Consider the following 17,001-nt stretch of genomic DNA (forward strand, 5'->3'; position numbering starts at 1 on the left):
GAGAGGAATATTTTTGTGATAATGAGGGATGTTCTTTTATATTTTTATATTTGCTTGATTTTGCCTGGAGATAATTATTTCATTATTTTAAATCCTTAATTTAGAATATCGAGCGATCCTTATCTATGTCACAAAACTGCAGATAACTGATGGCCTAAAATGCCGTTTTATGCAAGATGCCATTCTCCTCTCAAAGCGAATGCTTTTGTGTCCAGAGAGTTGGAGTCTAGAAAGACACACTTTTTTCCCCCAGAGAGCATGAAGGTGGGGATCAGGGCCCCGGGCGGCTTTGGTCATGAAGTGGGCACAGGGAAGGCAGTTGGGGGCCGCTCCCTCGGGACTCTACTCACACCCAGCGGGACTCATGGTGGGCCGGCCAGGACGGGCCGTGGCCTGTGTTTGAGGTCCTGCGGCTTTCACTCACTGTGATGCTTCTTACTGCCATTTGATGGGCAAGGAAACCGAGGTGCAAAGAGGTTGTGTGGTCTGCCCAAGATCTCATAACCAGCAGCTGTCGACAGAGAGGGAGGTCCAGAAAAAGTCCTGAAGTGGTTTCCACCAGTTCAGGGAGGGAGAAAATGGAACAAAACAAGACCCAGAGCCAGCCCACCTGAGCTGGGGACCTGGAAGTCGTCTGTGATGCTCTCCCTCCCACGTCCTGCCCACTGATCAAGTGTTCCAAATTCCCAGGTGGGCTCCCTTCCCAGGACTTACCACGCTGCCCCTTCTTGGCTCCCTAGACCTCACATGTGTTCTCAGAGGGGTGTGGGCAGAGGTGTGCCTTCCCCTGGCGCACCTGCCCGGGCTCCCTGCCCAGCTAGCAGAGGTGAACCCTGCTGCACTGTATTGTACTCCTTCTGGCCTCACCCACCCCAGCCCTATCAGCTTCCTCTTCCACACAGATGTTTCTAGCTGTCTCTCTCTCTCTCTCTCTTTTTTTTTTTAACCAGGCATTAACATGGACTGCTGTCCCAGAAACCAGATCCTTCCTATGGGGCTCAGCAAAGATGCCCTTCCTTCTGAATGGACTGTGGCATCTGCCCTCGCCGCTCACCCACTCTCTATTCACCTTATCAGCGTGTGTGTCCAACATGCCATGAGCTGGGCTAGGAGCAACATGACAGCCTTTACCTTGGCCATCACACTTCAGCTGGATCAGAGGGTGGGATAGCGGAGGCAGATCCGAACAAGTATTTAAGTCCCTAATGAAACTGTCCGAGACTCTGATAAACACGAGGAAGGAAGCCTACTTGGGATGGAGAGTGATGAACCAGCAGTGGTGTCTGCTTGTGGTTGGGTGGGCTTCATCACTGGGGGAAGCTGGAGCCCCAGGATGGCTTGCATCCCACAGATGGGTCTGCATGGATGCAGGCCCTGGGGTGGAAGGGGCTTGCCAGGGCCTGGGCCTGCCCCCAGCTCTGTTGACACACCTGCTTGCCTGGCCTTGGAGAGTGACCTGGCACGCAGGGCCCTGAGCCCTTGATAAGGAATGTGCTTTGCCTTAAGCGCAGTGGGAAGTCACAGGAGGGTTTTAATTAAGCAGGGAGTGTTGTGATCTGGTTTACATTCTTTAAAAAAATTTTTTCTCGTTGCTATGAATCATTTGGGGGAGGCCGTTTTTGTCTTCTAGGCCAGAGGTGGTGGCCGCCTGGGCCAGAGCGCTGCAGTGGGTGGCTCATGACGCACCGTAGAGGTGGAGGTGGTGGGACATGCTGGCGGGCCGGATGCGGGGGTGCGGGGAGGAGAGCAATCCGTGGTGGTTCAGGTTTCTGGCTGAAGTAACTGGAGGGGGTTGGTGGAGAGGAGCCAAAAGGGAGAGGACAGTGAGGGATCTGGAGTTTCAGTCTGGACATGTGTGGTTTAAGATACCAGCCTAGCTCATGTCCTGGTACAAATGGAAACGATACATCGATGAGGCCGCTGGCTGGTGGAGGCTCTGGCCCCAGGGTTCGAGGGAGCCGGAAGAGAAAGCTGCTGTGGTCACCCCTCAGTTAGGTCCCTGCCTCAGCTCACTGGCTTCGGGAACAGTCCAGGCGGTTCCTCCTAAAGCATGAGCGTGATCTGTGGCACTCACAGCCCTGCACACTCCAGTGAGGGGGTGGGGGTCCGGCCCTGTGCCCCTCCGTGTCTGCAGCCAGGCTTCTCTTTTGCGCGGTCTGCTAAATGCGGGACGTTTGCTGTGGTCACACGGCCTTTGCAGGAGATGTTCACTGCCTGTGATACTCTGTAATCTCCCTGCCCCCACTCCACGGGGAGCCGAGGACTTCGCAGCCACCCGTCTTTAAAGCCACCTTATGCGGCTTTTCCAGGGAGCCTCTCGGATCTCACCTCCCCAGGATCTGGATTCAGGTCCCTCTTGTTGGGGGGGGGGGTCACTGGGTCACTCTCTGCTGCCTGCTGCTGTCATTACACCAAGAACTCCCAGGGAGAAAGTATCGGGTCTTAACTGCTTTCTGTTCCCAGGATCATACAGCACTCGAGTGTTCACTGTTCACCCGCCCTTGTGTTACAGTCCCCTTTGTAAACAGGGCATCTTTTGTAGTCACTCCTGAAAAGAGGGGTCGGTTCCTAGCTTGGGGTGATGGGGGAATCTCTTTGGGGGATCTGAGCATTAGTGAACCATTCTTTTTTTTTTTAAAGATTTATTTATTTATTTGAGAGAGAGAGACTGGGGAGGCAGAGGGAGAAAGAGAATCTCCAGCGGACTCCCCATTGAGTACAGAGCCCGATGGAGGGCTCAGTCCCACCACCCTGAGATCATGACCTGAGCTGAAACCAAGAGCCTGACGCTCAACCAACTGAGCCACCCAGGCGCCCCTTACTGAGCCATTCTTAATGCTACCCTGGGTCTGCGGGTCTGCTTTGGCATCCTGGGGTTGAGGGGACAGGTGATCCCCTGTAGGCTAAGGGATCCAGACGGGCGATGGTGATGGGGCTTTGAGAGGTGATGTGGTGGGGTGGGGAGGGGAGTGAAGAGGGGGAGAGGAGGGAGACAATTACAGGAGTTTATGACCTGGAATGCATCATTGACACCATCAACTTCCAGAGCCCTGTACCCCCAGCCCAGACGCCAAGGGCATGCACACCTGCTCTTCCTCCTCCGGGTCCACCCTACCACCCTGCCCCCGTCCCCACCCCCGGTCCCATGCCACCTTTGCATTTTTTGCAATGCAGTTACCTCCTTTCCCTTCAGAGCTCCTCTGGCTGTGCATTGTAAACCTACATCACCCACTGTGAAATGTGTGCAAGGTAGAGGTGGAGGGAGCTGGTGGGGTTTGAAACCACGCACCTGGCTTAAGTTGTGTGTGCACAGAACAGCCACATTCCTCCTTGTCCACTGGTGAGAGCAGAAGGGATGCTGTTGAATAATTACAGCAGGCAGCCGGTGCTCTTGGACTGGCTCTGGGCCAGCTGGGACGAAGGCCACCCTAACTGTAAGGCGCTTAGAAGTGAGTGACCTGGGGCTGTGTCCCTAGACTTCTGAGCCTCTAGTTCCTCACTTGCAGAAGAGGATAATGCTTCATGAGGATGTCGGGAGGATCACATGGGGTAATGTCTGCAAAAGCTCCTATAAATGAATCAAATGTAAGAGAGGCTGATCTTGGCTGGGGGTGCTGCCCACCCCCAGGGCCGTATTATGAAATAGTCATATTAGAAAGTTGGTGATATGGATTGAATCTTCTGAATGGCATTTTCTCTCCCTCTCCCCTCCCTCTCCTCCTCTCTCCTTCCTTCCCAGTGACTGGCCTGTGCCAGCACTTCTCAGACATGCAGCATCAAGCAGCTGAAGGGGGCTGCGAAGGAGGTTTGTAAGTCCAGACTAAACAGATGAGAGGGAGCCGGCTACTTCCCACTTGCTTCCTGGAGCAGTTGGCCAGGGCAGAGTTTGCTGTGAGAATTCGTTTTGCAATAGTCTGGGAGGCAAAATTGCTTGAAAGATAACTTTTGGAAGAGAAAATTTCATTCTGCTTACTCAGCATGATGGAGCAATTAAAATGCTGGTTTTCCTCCCCTTGGAGAGCTACCCCTGAATAATTTATGGCTTCACCCACCGGAGTCTGTAAGTCTTCGCTGAAATACAGTGATTTCCACTAAGAGTGGGTGTGGGGCTGCAGGCTGTCCTTGCTACCCGGGGCCCCTCCGACTCTGGGCCTCGGTGTCACGGCAGCTCGCGGCCAAGAGCAGTTAGGCGCCAGTGGCACCAGAAAATTGTTTGTGACCGTGACTATGGTGGCCACTTGGCTCTCTGGCCTCAGTTTTTTCTTCTGTAAAATGAGGGTAGAACATCGAAAGCCCTCAGCCCAAGTCACAGGATTTCTGTTGATAATGTCTCAGTGAAGGTTTCCAAATTTCCCCAACAGCCTTGCAAAGCAGGTGTTCCATTTTCCACGTGGGACAGATGAAGATACTTCTCTAGGACTGTGCAGTTAGCTACAAGTAAATTCAGGGTTTTGGCTCCTGAATCTCTCTGATTTAAGACGTGGGCTGTCTTGTCATTGTCTTACTTTGCTGTGAACCTGTTTTTCAGAGACTGCCTAAATCAGTAGTAGAGAAAGGGGGGGGGTTAAAATTTTGAAGAACGTGCATAGCTTTTATTAGAAATTGCAAAGCCTGTCTCCTGAAGAGTTACCTGGCTGGCTCAGCCGGTGGAGCATGCCGCTATGGGTCTTGGGTCGTGAGTTCGAGGCCCAAGTTGGGTATAGAGATTACTTACAAAAGATTTTTTTTAAAAAAGCATTTTTCTTACAAATCTCTACATACTGTTAGCCTGGCTTAAGTCACTATATGGAATTGAAAGCCATATCTCTTAAGGGTGTGTGTGTGTGTGTGTGTGTGTGTGTGTGTGTGGTGTGTGTGTATGTCAAGTGGCTGTCCCTGCATTCTCAAGAATTGTGAGGTTTTTATGACATCGGTGAAATTCTCTAAACCAGCCCCTTCAGACTGACTCAGCAATAAATTTCAAGTTGCCACGTGGAGAGTTCCAGGACAGAAAGATTGCAGTCTCCCCTGGGTGGGCATTTCGGGCCCCGAGGGGTGAAAGCATTCTTAGAGAAGTCACCTTCCTTTACAAGAAAGGCGAAGCTTGAAAGTCACGGTCAGGCCTCGGGGCTGGTTCGGTGCGTCTTGCGTGGGTGGCCTTGCGCCGCGCGCGTCCCTTTCCCTGCAGGGTGGCGTCCGTGCGGGCTGGGCGAGAACGCTGGGTGCGCGGTGCGGGGAGGACCCGGGACCCGGGCTCGCAGGGGGGCGCGGCCGGGGAAGGGCACCCCGCGGAGCCCCGGCGCCCGCCGGGCCGCGTGCAGTGCCTGCCGCCGCCAACCCCCGCTCCGGCCGCCTCTGTTTCAGGTCCAACGCGAAAGATGCCCCCCGGCGCCAGCGCCATGGACTTCTTCCAGCTCTTTGTCCCGGACAACGTGCTCAAGAACATGGTGGTGCAGACGAACATGTACGCCAAGAAGTTCCAGGAGCGCTTCGGCAGCGACGGCACCTGGGCCGAGGTGACGCTGCCGGAGATGAAGGCGTTCCTGGGCTACATGATCTCCACCAGCATCTCCCACTGCGAGTCGGTCCTCAGCATCTGGAGCAGCGGCTTCTACAGCAACAGGAGCCTCGCCCTCGTCATGAGCCAGGCCCGCTTCGAGCAGATCCTCAAGTACTTCCACGTGGTGGCCTTCCGCTCCAGCCAGACCACGCACGGCCTCTACAAGGTCCAGCCCTTCCTCGACTCCCTGCAGAACGGCTTCGACTCTGCCTTCAGGCCTTCCCAAACCCAGGTGAGGCCCCGGTCCCCACGGCCCCTGGGCCTCCCAGGGGGTAGCACCCCAGACCACTTTTACCCGGAGGGCGCCCCTGCTCTGCCCCCAACCCCCCCAGACTCACAGCTCAGAGGCACAGAGAGGTCAGAAAGCAGGGATTTGCTCTGACACGGTTTCCCTCCTCCTTGCCTGCATCCTCCTCCCTCCCCTTAATGATGCTGTCTTTCCAGATTCTGTGTTTTCAGGCTAATGTTAATTTTCTTCTATTGAGAAGAACCTCTAATTGTAACTTTCCTGTGTTCTCTGAGTACGTACCCGTTAGCAGTGAAAGGGGCTGAAGCCTTGTAGGTAGCAAAGGGAAGGAGGCCAGGATGTCAAGCCCTCTTCAGGTAACCAGGAGTCTCAGGTGCTGGGGTCCACGTGGCACAGGCGGAGCCCTTGGGCCAGCATTTGATAGAGCCCCCCACCTAGCTGTTATGGCCCCCCTCCCCAACTTCCCTCCCTGGTTCTAGAAGGCTCTGTTTGCTCTCAGCTCCTGAGCCCCTGCCTTCTGGTGTTGACGTGAGGCCACTACCCTTGGCAGCGGGGAGATACCAGGTTCAGAAAAGTGCTCAAAACTGCTCTCGTGGTCTAGCAAACTGAGGAGGTGGCTTATTTCTGGGATGCCTCTAACCAAAACTTTGGGAAGTTTTTGGCCCACTGGAGCCCAATTCCATTTGACCCGTTCAGTGCGGAAATAAAAAGCGACATCATTTTTATTTGTGCATTTAAAGAGCCATTGGTCCACCTACTTTTCCTCGTGCTTTTCCTTTAAGGGCCTTCTTCATAAACCTCAAATTCTTTTTGATCTTCTCCCTTTCCCTGACTAACTTGCCTTTTTCCCTGCACAGCTGAACATCACAGGGTTTTTGTGGGGGAAGATGTCGCCCTATTTCAGGTCTGTGGGAGCTTTTAAGTCTCTGGAAGCACTCCCCCTGCTGTTCTGTGAATATGCTGGGCTCATTATGATTTCCAGGTGTTGGCAATGCTCTTTCTGACTCCCAGAAGCTTTTCCCTCTTCTCTCTGCCTTAGCAGATTTACCCAGTCTCCAGGACCCAGTACGAGGCCCACGTTCCCATGCTGGTTTCCTGAATTCCCCCACTATTTATAGGGCAGCTGAGTGCCATTCTTTCTTATCCGCAGTGGTGCCTCTTACCTTCCAAACAGGAGGTGGGATCTTTCAGGGACACAAGCGCTGCCTTACCTGGGCCCCACAGGACCAGATACAGGGCTGGGCACATTATTTTTTATTTCTCCGAATATTTGCTTGGTTGAAAATGAACCAAACCAGAGCCATGTGTGCTGGATGCAATGGGAAAAGAACAATAGTCTGACCATCCTTGGCACCAGACTTTTGAACAGCTACTGGAAGAGGCTGTGGGCTCGCACTGGCTGAGTATCTCTCAAGAATCAACCAACCAGCTGCTTGGATGATTGATACGTAACAGCATAAAGATGAGGTTGCTGGAGACCCTTCTAGCCCCTAGACTAGGCCAGGCTTATCCAGGGTTATACTCCTGTTTGTGGTGTGCTACTGTGAGCTGGTCTCGTGCTGTCTGCCTTTGGAAACTGCAGTGTCAGATACCTGAGACCCCTACCCAGGGCGATCACCACACGCGTGTGTGTCTCTGGAGCCTGGAGTAGCTTGTGGGCACACGGCAGTGCCTGCTAGCAAAATCTGAGATGGGGGGCCCCTCCCTTCCCACCCCGGGCATGGGAGCCCTCAGGGGGCCCAGCACGTTCCCAAGCCAGCAGTGGCTGGACTGCAGCTCCCATTGGGCAGCTCTGCCCTCCTCCCTTGGATGGCTCAGATGCACAGCGAGGAGGCCACAGCCACCAAGAGCCTGGAGACACACTTGCTTTATTCTTGCCCCTACATCTTTTCTTTCCATCCAGTTGACAAGGCTGAGAGAAGGTCCTAAGATAAGTCTCAGTTTGGGGAAGTGGTCCCTGGTCATGTTAGGTTTTTTTTTCCTAAAGACTTTCTTCTTTTTTTTAAATAGACTTTGTATTTGATTTTTATTTTTATTTTTTAAAAGATTTTATTTATTTGTTTGACAGAGATAGAGACAGCCAGCGAGAGAGGGAACACAAGCAGGGGGAGTGGGAGAGGAAGAAGCAGGCTCATAGCGGAGGAGCCTGATGTGGGGCTCGATCCCATAACGCCGGGATCACGCCCTGAGCCGAAGGCAGATGCCCAACCGCTCTGCCACCCAGGCACCCCTTGATTTTTATTTTTATCTTTGTATTTATGAAGTTATGTTTTCTTTTTGCTACCATTTTGTATTCTGTGCCCTCTGTTGGTCAGGACCCCAGCAGGAAGCAAATCCTGTGTTCTAGACAGGCAATTGAAGAGGATTAGATGTGGGGACTATGGACACCATGTGGTCAGGGTGCGGGGACATGACCAGGCTGGTAGCAATAGTAGGACTCCGAGATCAGCCGTGGGCCGGTGGGGAGAGAGGAACACGGAGGTGATGGCGCGGGCAGGCAGGGGCCTCTTCATGTCTCGCTCCTGCCTCCAAGTTGGCCAAACAAACCCAACGCTGGGCCAGGGGCCTGGATGGTGTGGCTTATAAGAGGTTGGCTTCTAGGCTGCAGTACAGGGTGAGAAGAGTGGAAAGTGCATCTTGGGGGCAAATAGAATACCTGGGACACTCCATCCCACAGACAGGAATACGAGGCAGCAGGAAAGGCAAAGATCCCTTGGACCAGTTTTCTAGTGGGCTGATAATCAGGTGGAATTCTCCTCTTCTGTCTACCCCCTGACTGTGGGCCCCGCTGAGCCAGCCCTGGATCAACAGGCAGGAGCGGGGTCAACGAGATGCACTCATGAGCTGCAGTGTGTGATTGATTTTGAACGTGATTAGGCCTTCCTGTTAGCCGGGGGTTCCTACAAGTCCTTGTACCCCTTCCTTTGGAGGTAAGCAGCTTGACCCCATGTGCACCTGAAAGCGCTAGCCTCTCTGTGTGGAACAGGACCATAGCCTCCCATGAGCTACCCCAGGGATGGGGCGCTTTCCTTCAGCCCCGGGCATCGGCCACATTGGGCTTGGTTCCTGCGCTCACTCTCTTCTCAGAGATGCCTCTGCCTCGTAGAAAAGGTTCCTGGTCTGATCCTTGATTGTAAATTCTAAAGGTTTCCTGGTTTTCCACTTTTTCTCCCCTGAAAAGTGCCTGTTTAGGCTCTGGAACGTTTGTTCAGGTAGAAAGGGATCGAACAGCGCTTTTGGTTGAGAGTGGCCTTCTGCCACCCCGGAGCCTCGGGGGCCCCGGTGGAGGGTCTGCACGCTGCCTGGCGAGGGCCGTTGGCCCGGTTCTCCATCAGACGTGTGGGTCGATCTGCTCCCGGACATTGCTCCGTATCCCGCTCCCTCACACACACTCCACCCTTGAAGGCACACTCGCCTCGCAAACCACACACAGCCTCTGTCCTGCCGTCTCTGCAGCCTTTCTGTCCCAGCAAATGTGACCCTCTGGGATGAGTTTAGAACTTTCACGGAGCCTTCAGAAATCCAATGGTTCTCGGGGTCTAACACGAACCCACGCGGCCATGTGGTGTGTGTGTGTACGTGTGAGTGTTGTGTGCGTGCATGTGTGTGCGTGTGCATGCGTGCCCACAAGCATGTTTATACACAGATGCAGGGGGGATGCTGCATTTCCTCAAAACTGGGGACACATTCGTTAGAAGAACATTTTCGGGGAGTGATTATGCAAGTAGGTAAATGGATGCTTTGTCTTTCGTCTGCCGTAACCACTCCACTCCCCAGAATGGGCTTGTCCCACAGAGCAGGGGACTCAATAGCTGGGTGGCAGAGCTGCAGGCCGGCCGGCAGCCCGGAGGAGGAGGCAGTGGTTTCTGGCATGCGCATCTTTCATGCAGCGTGTTTGCTGAGGGATATGATGAGACTTAAATTTGCAGCTGATTTTGTATAAATCCACACAGACCAGAGGTACGTTGGCTTTCTGAAGGTGAGGGAGTGAGGGCAGTTTTAGGTACTGTGGCCTCACAGAGGGATGAGTAGGACCTGCTTCTTGAGCTGGGGTAGTTGAGTAGGGAACAGGCAGGCAGCCAAAGGACTTCTTTCTGCCATCTCCCCTGCCCCTCCCCCCTGTTCTGTGTCCTCACAGTGTGTGGGACTTGTCCATTTTGCTACAGTGATTCCAAATGGGGCTTTGAATGTTTTATGAGCCCATGGAGTCGGCAAGGCGTGAGGGCCTGGGAAGGCACTGTGGCTTGGGAGCTTCTCCAGCCCTCCCCTTCGTGAGCGCAAGACGGGGAGGCCAGGTTTTATGTCCGCATGCTTCCAGCAACAGAACAGTCTGGGGCCAGATTGAACACGGCAAGTCTGTTGTTGGAAGGAATTCAGGGGAGCCTTAATGGAAGGATGGGAGGGTACTGTCCGAGTCACAGTTAGTAAGTATTGTCCTCCAGTCTGCCCTTGTCAGAGCACGTTCTGACATCACCTGGGAGCTTGTTGGAAATGCAGAAGCTCGGGCCCTGCCCCAAACCGACTAGATCAGAATTCCCCCTTTAGGGAGATCCTAGGTGACTAGTTTGTTCATTAAAGTTCCAAAAGCACTGGGGGAGAGCAGGGGTTGGTAGTTTTTCTGTCAATGGCCAGATGGTCTCTGCTGCGTCTTGTCCAATTTGCTGCCGTAGTACAGGAATAGCCATTGACAATACGTCAGATCCCAATAAAACTTTATTTACAGCAGGCGGTCAGCCAGACTCTACCACAGTTTGCTGGCCCCCGATCTAGGGTATGGGGTAGAGGTCTTGGAATCCTATCATTTCCCATGGTCTTCATTTCAATGAAATTCAGACACACATGCCAATTCATAACCTTAAAAGACTGAGGGAAGAAGTGTAGCAGATTCCTAAATTTACCCAAAAGTCTCCCCAGAAAAGCTTTAGCTTGAAGAAACAAAACTTTGACCACCCTTTGGAGCCTGTTTTTGTTAGGCCATTTCTTTTTACTTTATAGTCTTGCCACTGAAAACATTTTATAACCATGTTATAAAGAAATGGAAATAGGTGAAATAAGTTTAAAAATTGTCTTGGGAATGCCGTGTCCAGAAGGACACAACAGTGTGGATGGAGGAAAGCCAGAGCCTGGGTCATGGCGACAAGGCCACAAGACACCAAGTTCATTTCAGGGCAGGTTTTAAGAAGAGATGGTTCAGCCCCAGGGGAAAAAAAGAGGTTGTGGAACTTTACATCAAAAACTAGGGATGTACTATATGGTGACTAACATAATATAATAAAAAAATATAATTTAAAAAAAAAAGGGTGTGGGCCAGTGTGAGAGCGGTCTTGAACACCTAAAGAAAGAATATGTGTTTTTCTTTGTTTCCTACAGGGACAGAAGTCAGATCAATAGGCTCAGATTAAATGTAGATTAATTTTGAATCTCTGAGGGAAAGGACTTTAACAGTTGGAGATGTCCAGCAGGAAGGTCTTTCCTGAAAACAGCGGGGCATGCCCAGCTAGGAGTCAGGACCCTTGGAGATCCCTCTAGCAAGTAACAGTTCGCTTGGGGGACCTTAGGCCACTAATGATAATTATTATAAATCGTAATACTATAATTATAAATATGTTTAAAAAATATAAATATATACGTTAAATATGTATTATTTTATAAATATGTAAAATAAAAACAAAATTACTTTTTAAATTTCCATTTACTAAATACTTGCTGTACATCAGGGCCTGTCTGAGTCCCTTGCATACGGTTTCTTTGTCCTCCCCGAAACACTGGTGTAGATGTTACCCTTTTTACCGATAAGGAGACTCCGGATCAGAGAGGTAAGGTGACTTAGGTCATCCAGCTGGTCAAAGGCACAGACTCGATTTGAACACAGATCTGATGACCCCCCTGAGCTCACTCCACCTTCCGTGGGCATCTCTGCTATTTCGTTCCTGGCAGGTGCTACACGAACCCCTGATTGACGAGGACCCTGTGTTCATTGCCACGTGCACGGAGCGGGAACTCCGGAAGAGGAAAAAGCGGAAATTCAGCCTCTGGGTCAGGCAGTGTTCTTCCACTGGCTTCATTATCCAGGTGAGCCAGGGGGTGGGTCCAGGGAGGCCTGTCGAAGGGACTCATTCCGTAACTGATGAGCTGGTTACTCACCCTTTTCCCGGGCCTTCCCCAGGAGCTGCCACGGAGACTGAGGCCGGGAGCTCCTCATGGGGGTGCTGGGGCAGCCGACACTGTCCCGCCTGTACTTCCCATCCTGTCCGGCCCTTCTGGTTCAATAACAACAGTAAACACTGATCAAAGCTTAGGGCCTAACCGTGTTGGCCAGAGGCTTCCCCAAAAGAGTCTGTCATGAGAGGTGACTACCATCTCTCTTGAGGACATGCTGTGTGGTGGCCCCAGATCCCTGACCTGCCAGGTCTCTGTCCCCCCCATCCTGTACTGAGGAAGCCTTCTTCACAAGCCACTGACAGCCAGCTGGTTAAGTTAGCCTCCACCAAGAGCACGGCCTCTGAGCTGGCATGGCCACCTGCTCACGGGCTCTGCTCTGCTCCAGGCAGACGTGGACATGGCTTACAGGAGAGGGGGCCAAGCTCCGCTGCAGGGAAAGTGTCAGATGCCCGGCTGCCGGGGTCAGCCGGGGTGCGGTGTGCACAAAAGGAGAAGGTGGGGGCTGGCCGACACCAGAACGCAGCACCTAAGTGACAGCCCCTGGCCCCGGGCTGCTTTCTCCTGCCATGCCGCAAGGGATGCCGCTTCCCATCTGTCAGGCCTGCCAGCCCTGCGGTCACAGCCGGCCCCACCTCACCGCCCTGGCCTGGCTGCTGCCCCAGACCCGAGGCACAGGGCTTTCGCACTCCCTTCTCCCGTGAGCCAGAGAAGGAGTCGTGGGAAGATGCAGTTGGGTGTCTCCTCACCACAGTAAGGAAAGTGCACGTGCTCCAGGGAAATGTGTCTGCCAAGAAGGACGATCCCATTGTCCCCCTGCAGGCCTGGGGGACCTTCAGCCTGGGCTGGGGCCAGGTCCCCAGCTGGACCCCAGACTTGCGGCAGCTTGAGCACAGGCTTCCGGCGCTTGTCACAGCGGACCTGTCCCAGAGCAGGACTACTCTGGATTCGCAGCCGTGGCCCTTCTGTCCCTGCATAGCCTCCAGCGGCTCCTGCCACCTCAGTAGTGTCCTTTGCAGTGACACTGGAGACAGGGGAGTGAGGTTCACTTTATATAACCCCTCCTAAGGCACTGGTCCTCCGAGTAAGTACTTTCCGAGCACCTGTCCCCCGCAGCGCTGTGCCAGGCACTGGGACACGGGAGCAGTCCTGCCTCCTCGAACACCCACCTGTGCGGCTTGTGAACAGACGTGGGTTCTGTATGCGTCCACACTACTGCCTTTTGACTGGAAGCACTCAATGCCTAGAAATCACGCCCGTTACCTGGCAAGGCCACGGATCTCTCCCTCGGGACAGGTTCTTTCCAACTTCGCAACTGTATAATTTGTAAAATCCCCATCTATAAAAAAACTGGGTATGTACCTTGAAGTTTCCTTGGTTTCTAGAGCTCTGTGATCCCAGGAGGCATTGCTGGCACGCGAGGGGCTGTATTTAGAAGCCAGAACTGGGGCGGCAGTCGGGCTTTGCGCCGTGGCCGGGGCAACACGAGTGGTCACCCTTCAGCCACAGGCTGTCCTGTGACACGGTGGAGCGAGAATTTTCTCAGCCTCCCCAGTGTCTCTCTCTGTTTCTGGGTCCAAGGAAAGGGGCTTGGGGAGGCAGCAAGGTGGGGAAGGTTCTCCACATCCTAAGCCTGGTTTGATGAGTTGTGGAAGTCACCTTTCCCGGAAGAGTGTGCACGCCTCCATCCCCCCGCGTCTCCCGACAGCCTGTGCCTGTGCGCTGCAGAGGGCCGGAGGGCCGGGGGGCCTCATCCTCGGTGCCCAGATGGGGTGCCCGCTGAGGTTCATGCTGGTCTGAGCAGAGCTGGCACTTCCTGCTGCTTCTCTCCTGTGATCCGAGGCTCCCTCTGCCCTCCTCGTCCAGAGGCCGGCAGTGGTCCCGGCTCCTGCTGGTTCTAGAAGGAACTCAGCCAGTTCCCAGAATGGCTGTGGATCCCAGGGTCCTCCCCACAGAGGGACGGGGTGGGATCACTAATTAGCGAGGCCCCTGCTGCTGCAGGATCCTGTGGGTCCCCTCTTGGCGAACGTCATGTGGGGTTGTATACACAAGAACGCCGTCTTCATTTAGTTTGTCAAATACATTCTTCTCCTACGTGACTTTACAGCAGAGAAGTCCAGTTGCTGAGGCTTCGGGAGACCGAGGCCAGCCTCTGGCGTGAAAGGCCCTTTGCCATTCTGCTGCTTTCCCTTGGTAGCAGTCTACCCGCCCATGCCTTTCTGAGGTTGGCTGCATGTTTTGCTATGGCCGGCGGGATGCAAGCTGGGGTAGATGCAGAAAGAAGTCAGAGCGGACCTGTGCATGATTCTCCTCGCATTCTCTGCTCTGCCCGTGAGAGAGTGTCCAGGCTACATCCCTGAGGTCTGAAACGCACGAGCTGTGGGACTTTTCCACGTGCTGTGGCTTCCCTGGTGGTTGATCACACGTTGACATAAATGACCCAGGGCTCAGTGGACGTATAGGTGGGCTTCTGGGAGAAACCGAGGTCTTGCTTTGGCTTTGCTGTTTCATTCTGCCAAAACTCAGCTTTCGCTGGACTGCACCCTTCTGAGGCACGGTCAGGCTGAGGATTAGCTCTGTTTGAAACGTTCTAGGTAAAGGGATAAGTGAGGGGAAGAAAGTCCCACGTTGGTTAGTGATTTCTGTGGTGGCTCAGGAAGGGTTAGTGGGAAAGAATCAGGAGCTCAGTGCAGCCAGCTTATCCTGTCTGTGCCTCATGTGTGGGGTGTTTCTCCCCCAGGGGCATCTGGCTGAGGAGGGGAGCCAACAGCTAGACAAAAATAATAATACTGGGCCACCTGGGTGGGACAGTCATTTGAGCATCCGACTCTTGGTTTCCGCTCAGGTTGGGATCTCAGGGTTGTGGGATCGAGCCCCTGGTTGGGCTCCACTTTCAGCAGGGAATTTGCTTGAGATTCTCTCTCCCTCTGTCACTCCCACTTGTGTGCTCACTCTCTCCCCATCTCTAAAATAAATAAAATCTTTAAAAATAATAATATTAACACTAACAGTGATGGACGTTTAGACGAACTCTGGTATTTTTCAGTGTTTTCCCAGGAAAGGACTGTAGGGAGGGATGATAGGAGGGAGGTAGATGGAGAGCGTAAATGGACTCATTCTGGAAGTTAAGGGGTTCATATTCTTCATTTCTGAGAGTGCAGGAGGAGGGGGTAACAAGTCTTCAGGAGGAAGAAGCAGCGGTTGAGGCCGCCGAGCTCTGGGAGCTGCAGAGAGCGAGTGGGACCCTCATGTCCGCGGCATCCCGTGCTGTACGGTGGCGAATCTGCCCCCGGAGCTCTCTCCCGAGCCTTCCTCCGGCAGCTCTTACGGGCCTGGCTCGCACGGCTGGCCCTGGGCTCCCGCTTGGCATCTGTGGGGCTGTCCTGCAGGTCCGCTTACCTTGAAAGTCCTTCCATCCAAAATGGACGCATCTTGGTGTTCCGCCACGCGCCACACATGTGGCCGCGAACCCGCACGTGGAGACGCCGGCCTGTGGTGCTCGGGTCATTCACGTCGCTCTGTGGGGGCGGTTCCCCCCGCTGAGCCGGGCAGAATCCTTTGAGCAGCGTACTGCCCTCCTTACTTTACACCAGGGAAGGTGGACGCTCCCAGAGAGTTAGTCATTCACCCCAAGTCTCAAGGCTGAGAGGCCGTGGAGCAGAAACAGAAGCCAAAGGGCTGGCGGGCTCCCCGTTCTGCGGTCTCTGCAGCCCGTGTGCCGCTCCCCAGGGCCCTCTCGGGAAGGGAGGAGGAAATAACCCAGCTCCGCGCATTCTCTTCTCTCAGACTTCGGTGTCTACATGGAACGTATTTCTGTGACTCACCTTTCTTTTTTTTTTTTTTTTTATAAAGATTTTATTTATTTATTCGACAGAGATAGAGACAGGCAGCGAGAGAGGGAACACAAGCAGGGGGAGTGGGAGAGGAAGAAGCAGGCTCCCAGTGGATGAACCTGATGTGGGGCGCGATCCCAGAACGCCAGGATCACGCCCTGAGCCGAAGGCAGACGCCCAACCGCTGTGCCACCCAGGCGCCCCTGTGACTCACCTTTCAAATGTCCATTTAAGGAGAGTCAGGGGGATCTGTGGCATATTTATATCTACAGTAGAAAACCATCCCGGCTGATGGAGGCCCCTTTTACCCCTCCCGTGCCCACACCCTGGTGTAGACTCATGGAAGATCTTTGGGCTTTTTGACTCCAGGCTTTCATAGTGTTGGAATGAGCAGGCAGGGAGTCACGTAGTGGAGGCTCTGAAAATCCTAAGACGTCGTCGCTCCTTGGGTTCTAAACTCTCTGTACCCTGTGAGACCAGAGCTAATGCCTTCTTTTTTGGTAGAACCACTGCCATTTCCAGATTAGAGACTTACGGTGTGCTCCAGAGTGTACCCTCTGGGTCCCGTGTCACAGGCCTGCCGAGAACCGCCCCAGCCCCAACAAACCCTCTAGTTCATGCTGTTCGCAGAGGGTCTCTGAGAAGGGAGCCCGCCAAGGGGACAGCCTCGCCTGGCCCCTCGTGCGCAGCCTCCCTTGGGATCTGGGGAGGGCTGAAAGGAGAGATTTGTACAGAAGACGAGACTTTCAGTTTCAAGGGAAAGTCCTGTCATTGACAGGTTGGAATTCCTTAGTCTGAGACCTTAAGTTTGCTCATCTGGAAAGCCTTGTGACCTTTCTGTGGGGTCAGAAGGAGACTATCTCTGCAGAGACTTTTGTTCTGTCTCTACTATGTCAGAAAAATTAAGAATCCAGTGGAGAAAAATTGGCCAACGGTTTGGTTAATGTTATATTGACCCACAGTGACCATAGAGCCCTGAGATTCTTTGAGGGAAAAAAAAAAAACTAAACTAGTAAAGTCAAAAAGAGCAGGGGGCGCCTGGGCGGCACAGCGGTTAAGCATCTGCCTTTGGCTCAGGGCGTGATCCTGGCGTTATGGGTTCGAGCCCCACATCAGGCTCCTCCGCTATGAGCCTGTTTCTTCCTCTTCCACTCCCCCTGCTTGTGTTCCCTCTCTCGCTGGCTGTCTCTATCTCTGTCAAATAAATAAATAAAATCTTTAAA

General features: G+C 53.4%; 1 protein-coding gene across 1 annotated transcript in view; it reads left to right on the forward strand.

The window, feature by feature from the left end:
* The window catches only part of PGBD5 (piggyBac transposable element derived 5), a gene marked incomplete at its 5' end in the record, with an annotated part of 104,575 nt that overhangs the window by 59,377 nt on the left and 28,197 nt on the right, over positions 1 to 17,001 (forward strand). The window contains 2 exons of the mRNA XM_034663575.1: positions 5,344 to 5,771; positions 11,724 to 12,073. Coding sequence (XP_034519466.1) covers positions 5,344 to 5,771; positions 11,724 to 12,073 — 778 coding nt within the window. The remainder of the gene's footprint in view (positions 1 to 5,343; positions 5,772 to 11,723; positions 12,074 to 17,001) is intronic.

This window comes from Ailuropoda melanoleuca, chromosome 6 (assembly GCF_002007445.2).
Source record: "Ailuropoda melanoleuca isolate Jingjing chromosome 6, ASM200744v2, whole genome shotgun sequence".
NCBI lineage: Eukaryota > Metazoa > Chordata > Mammalia > Carnivora > Ursidae > Ailuropoda > Ailuropoda melanoleuca.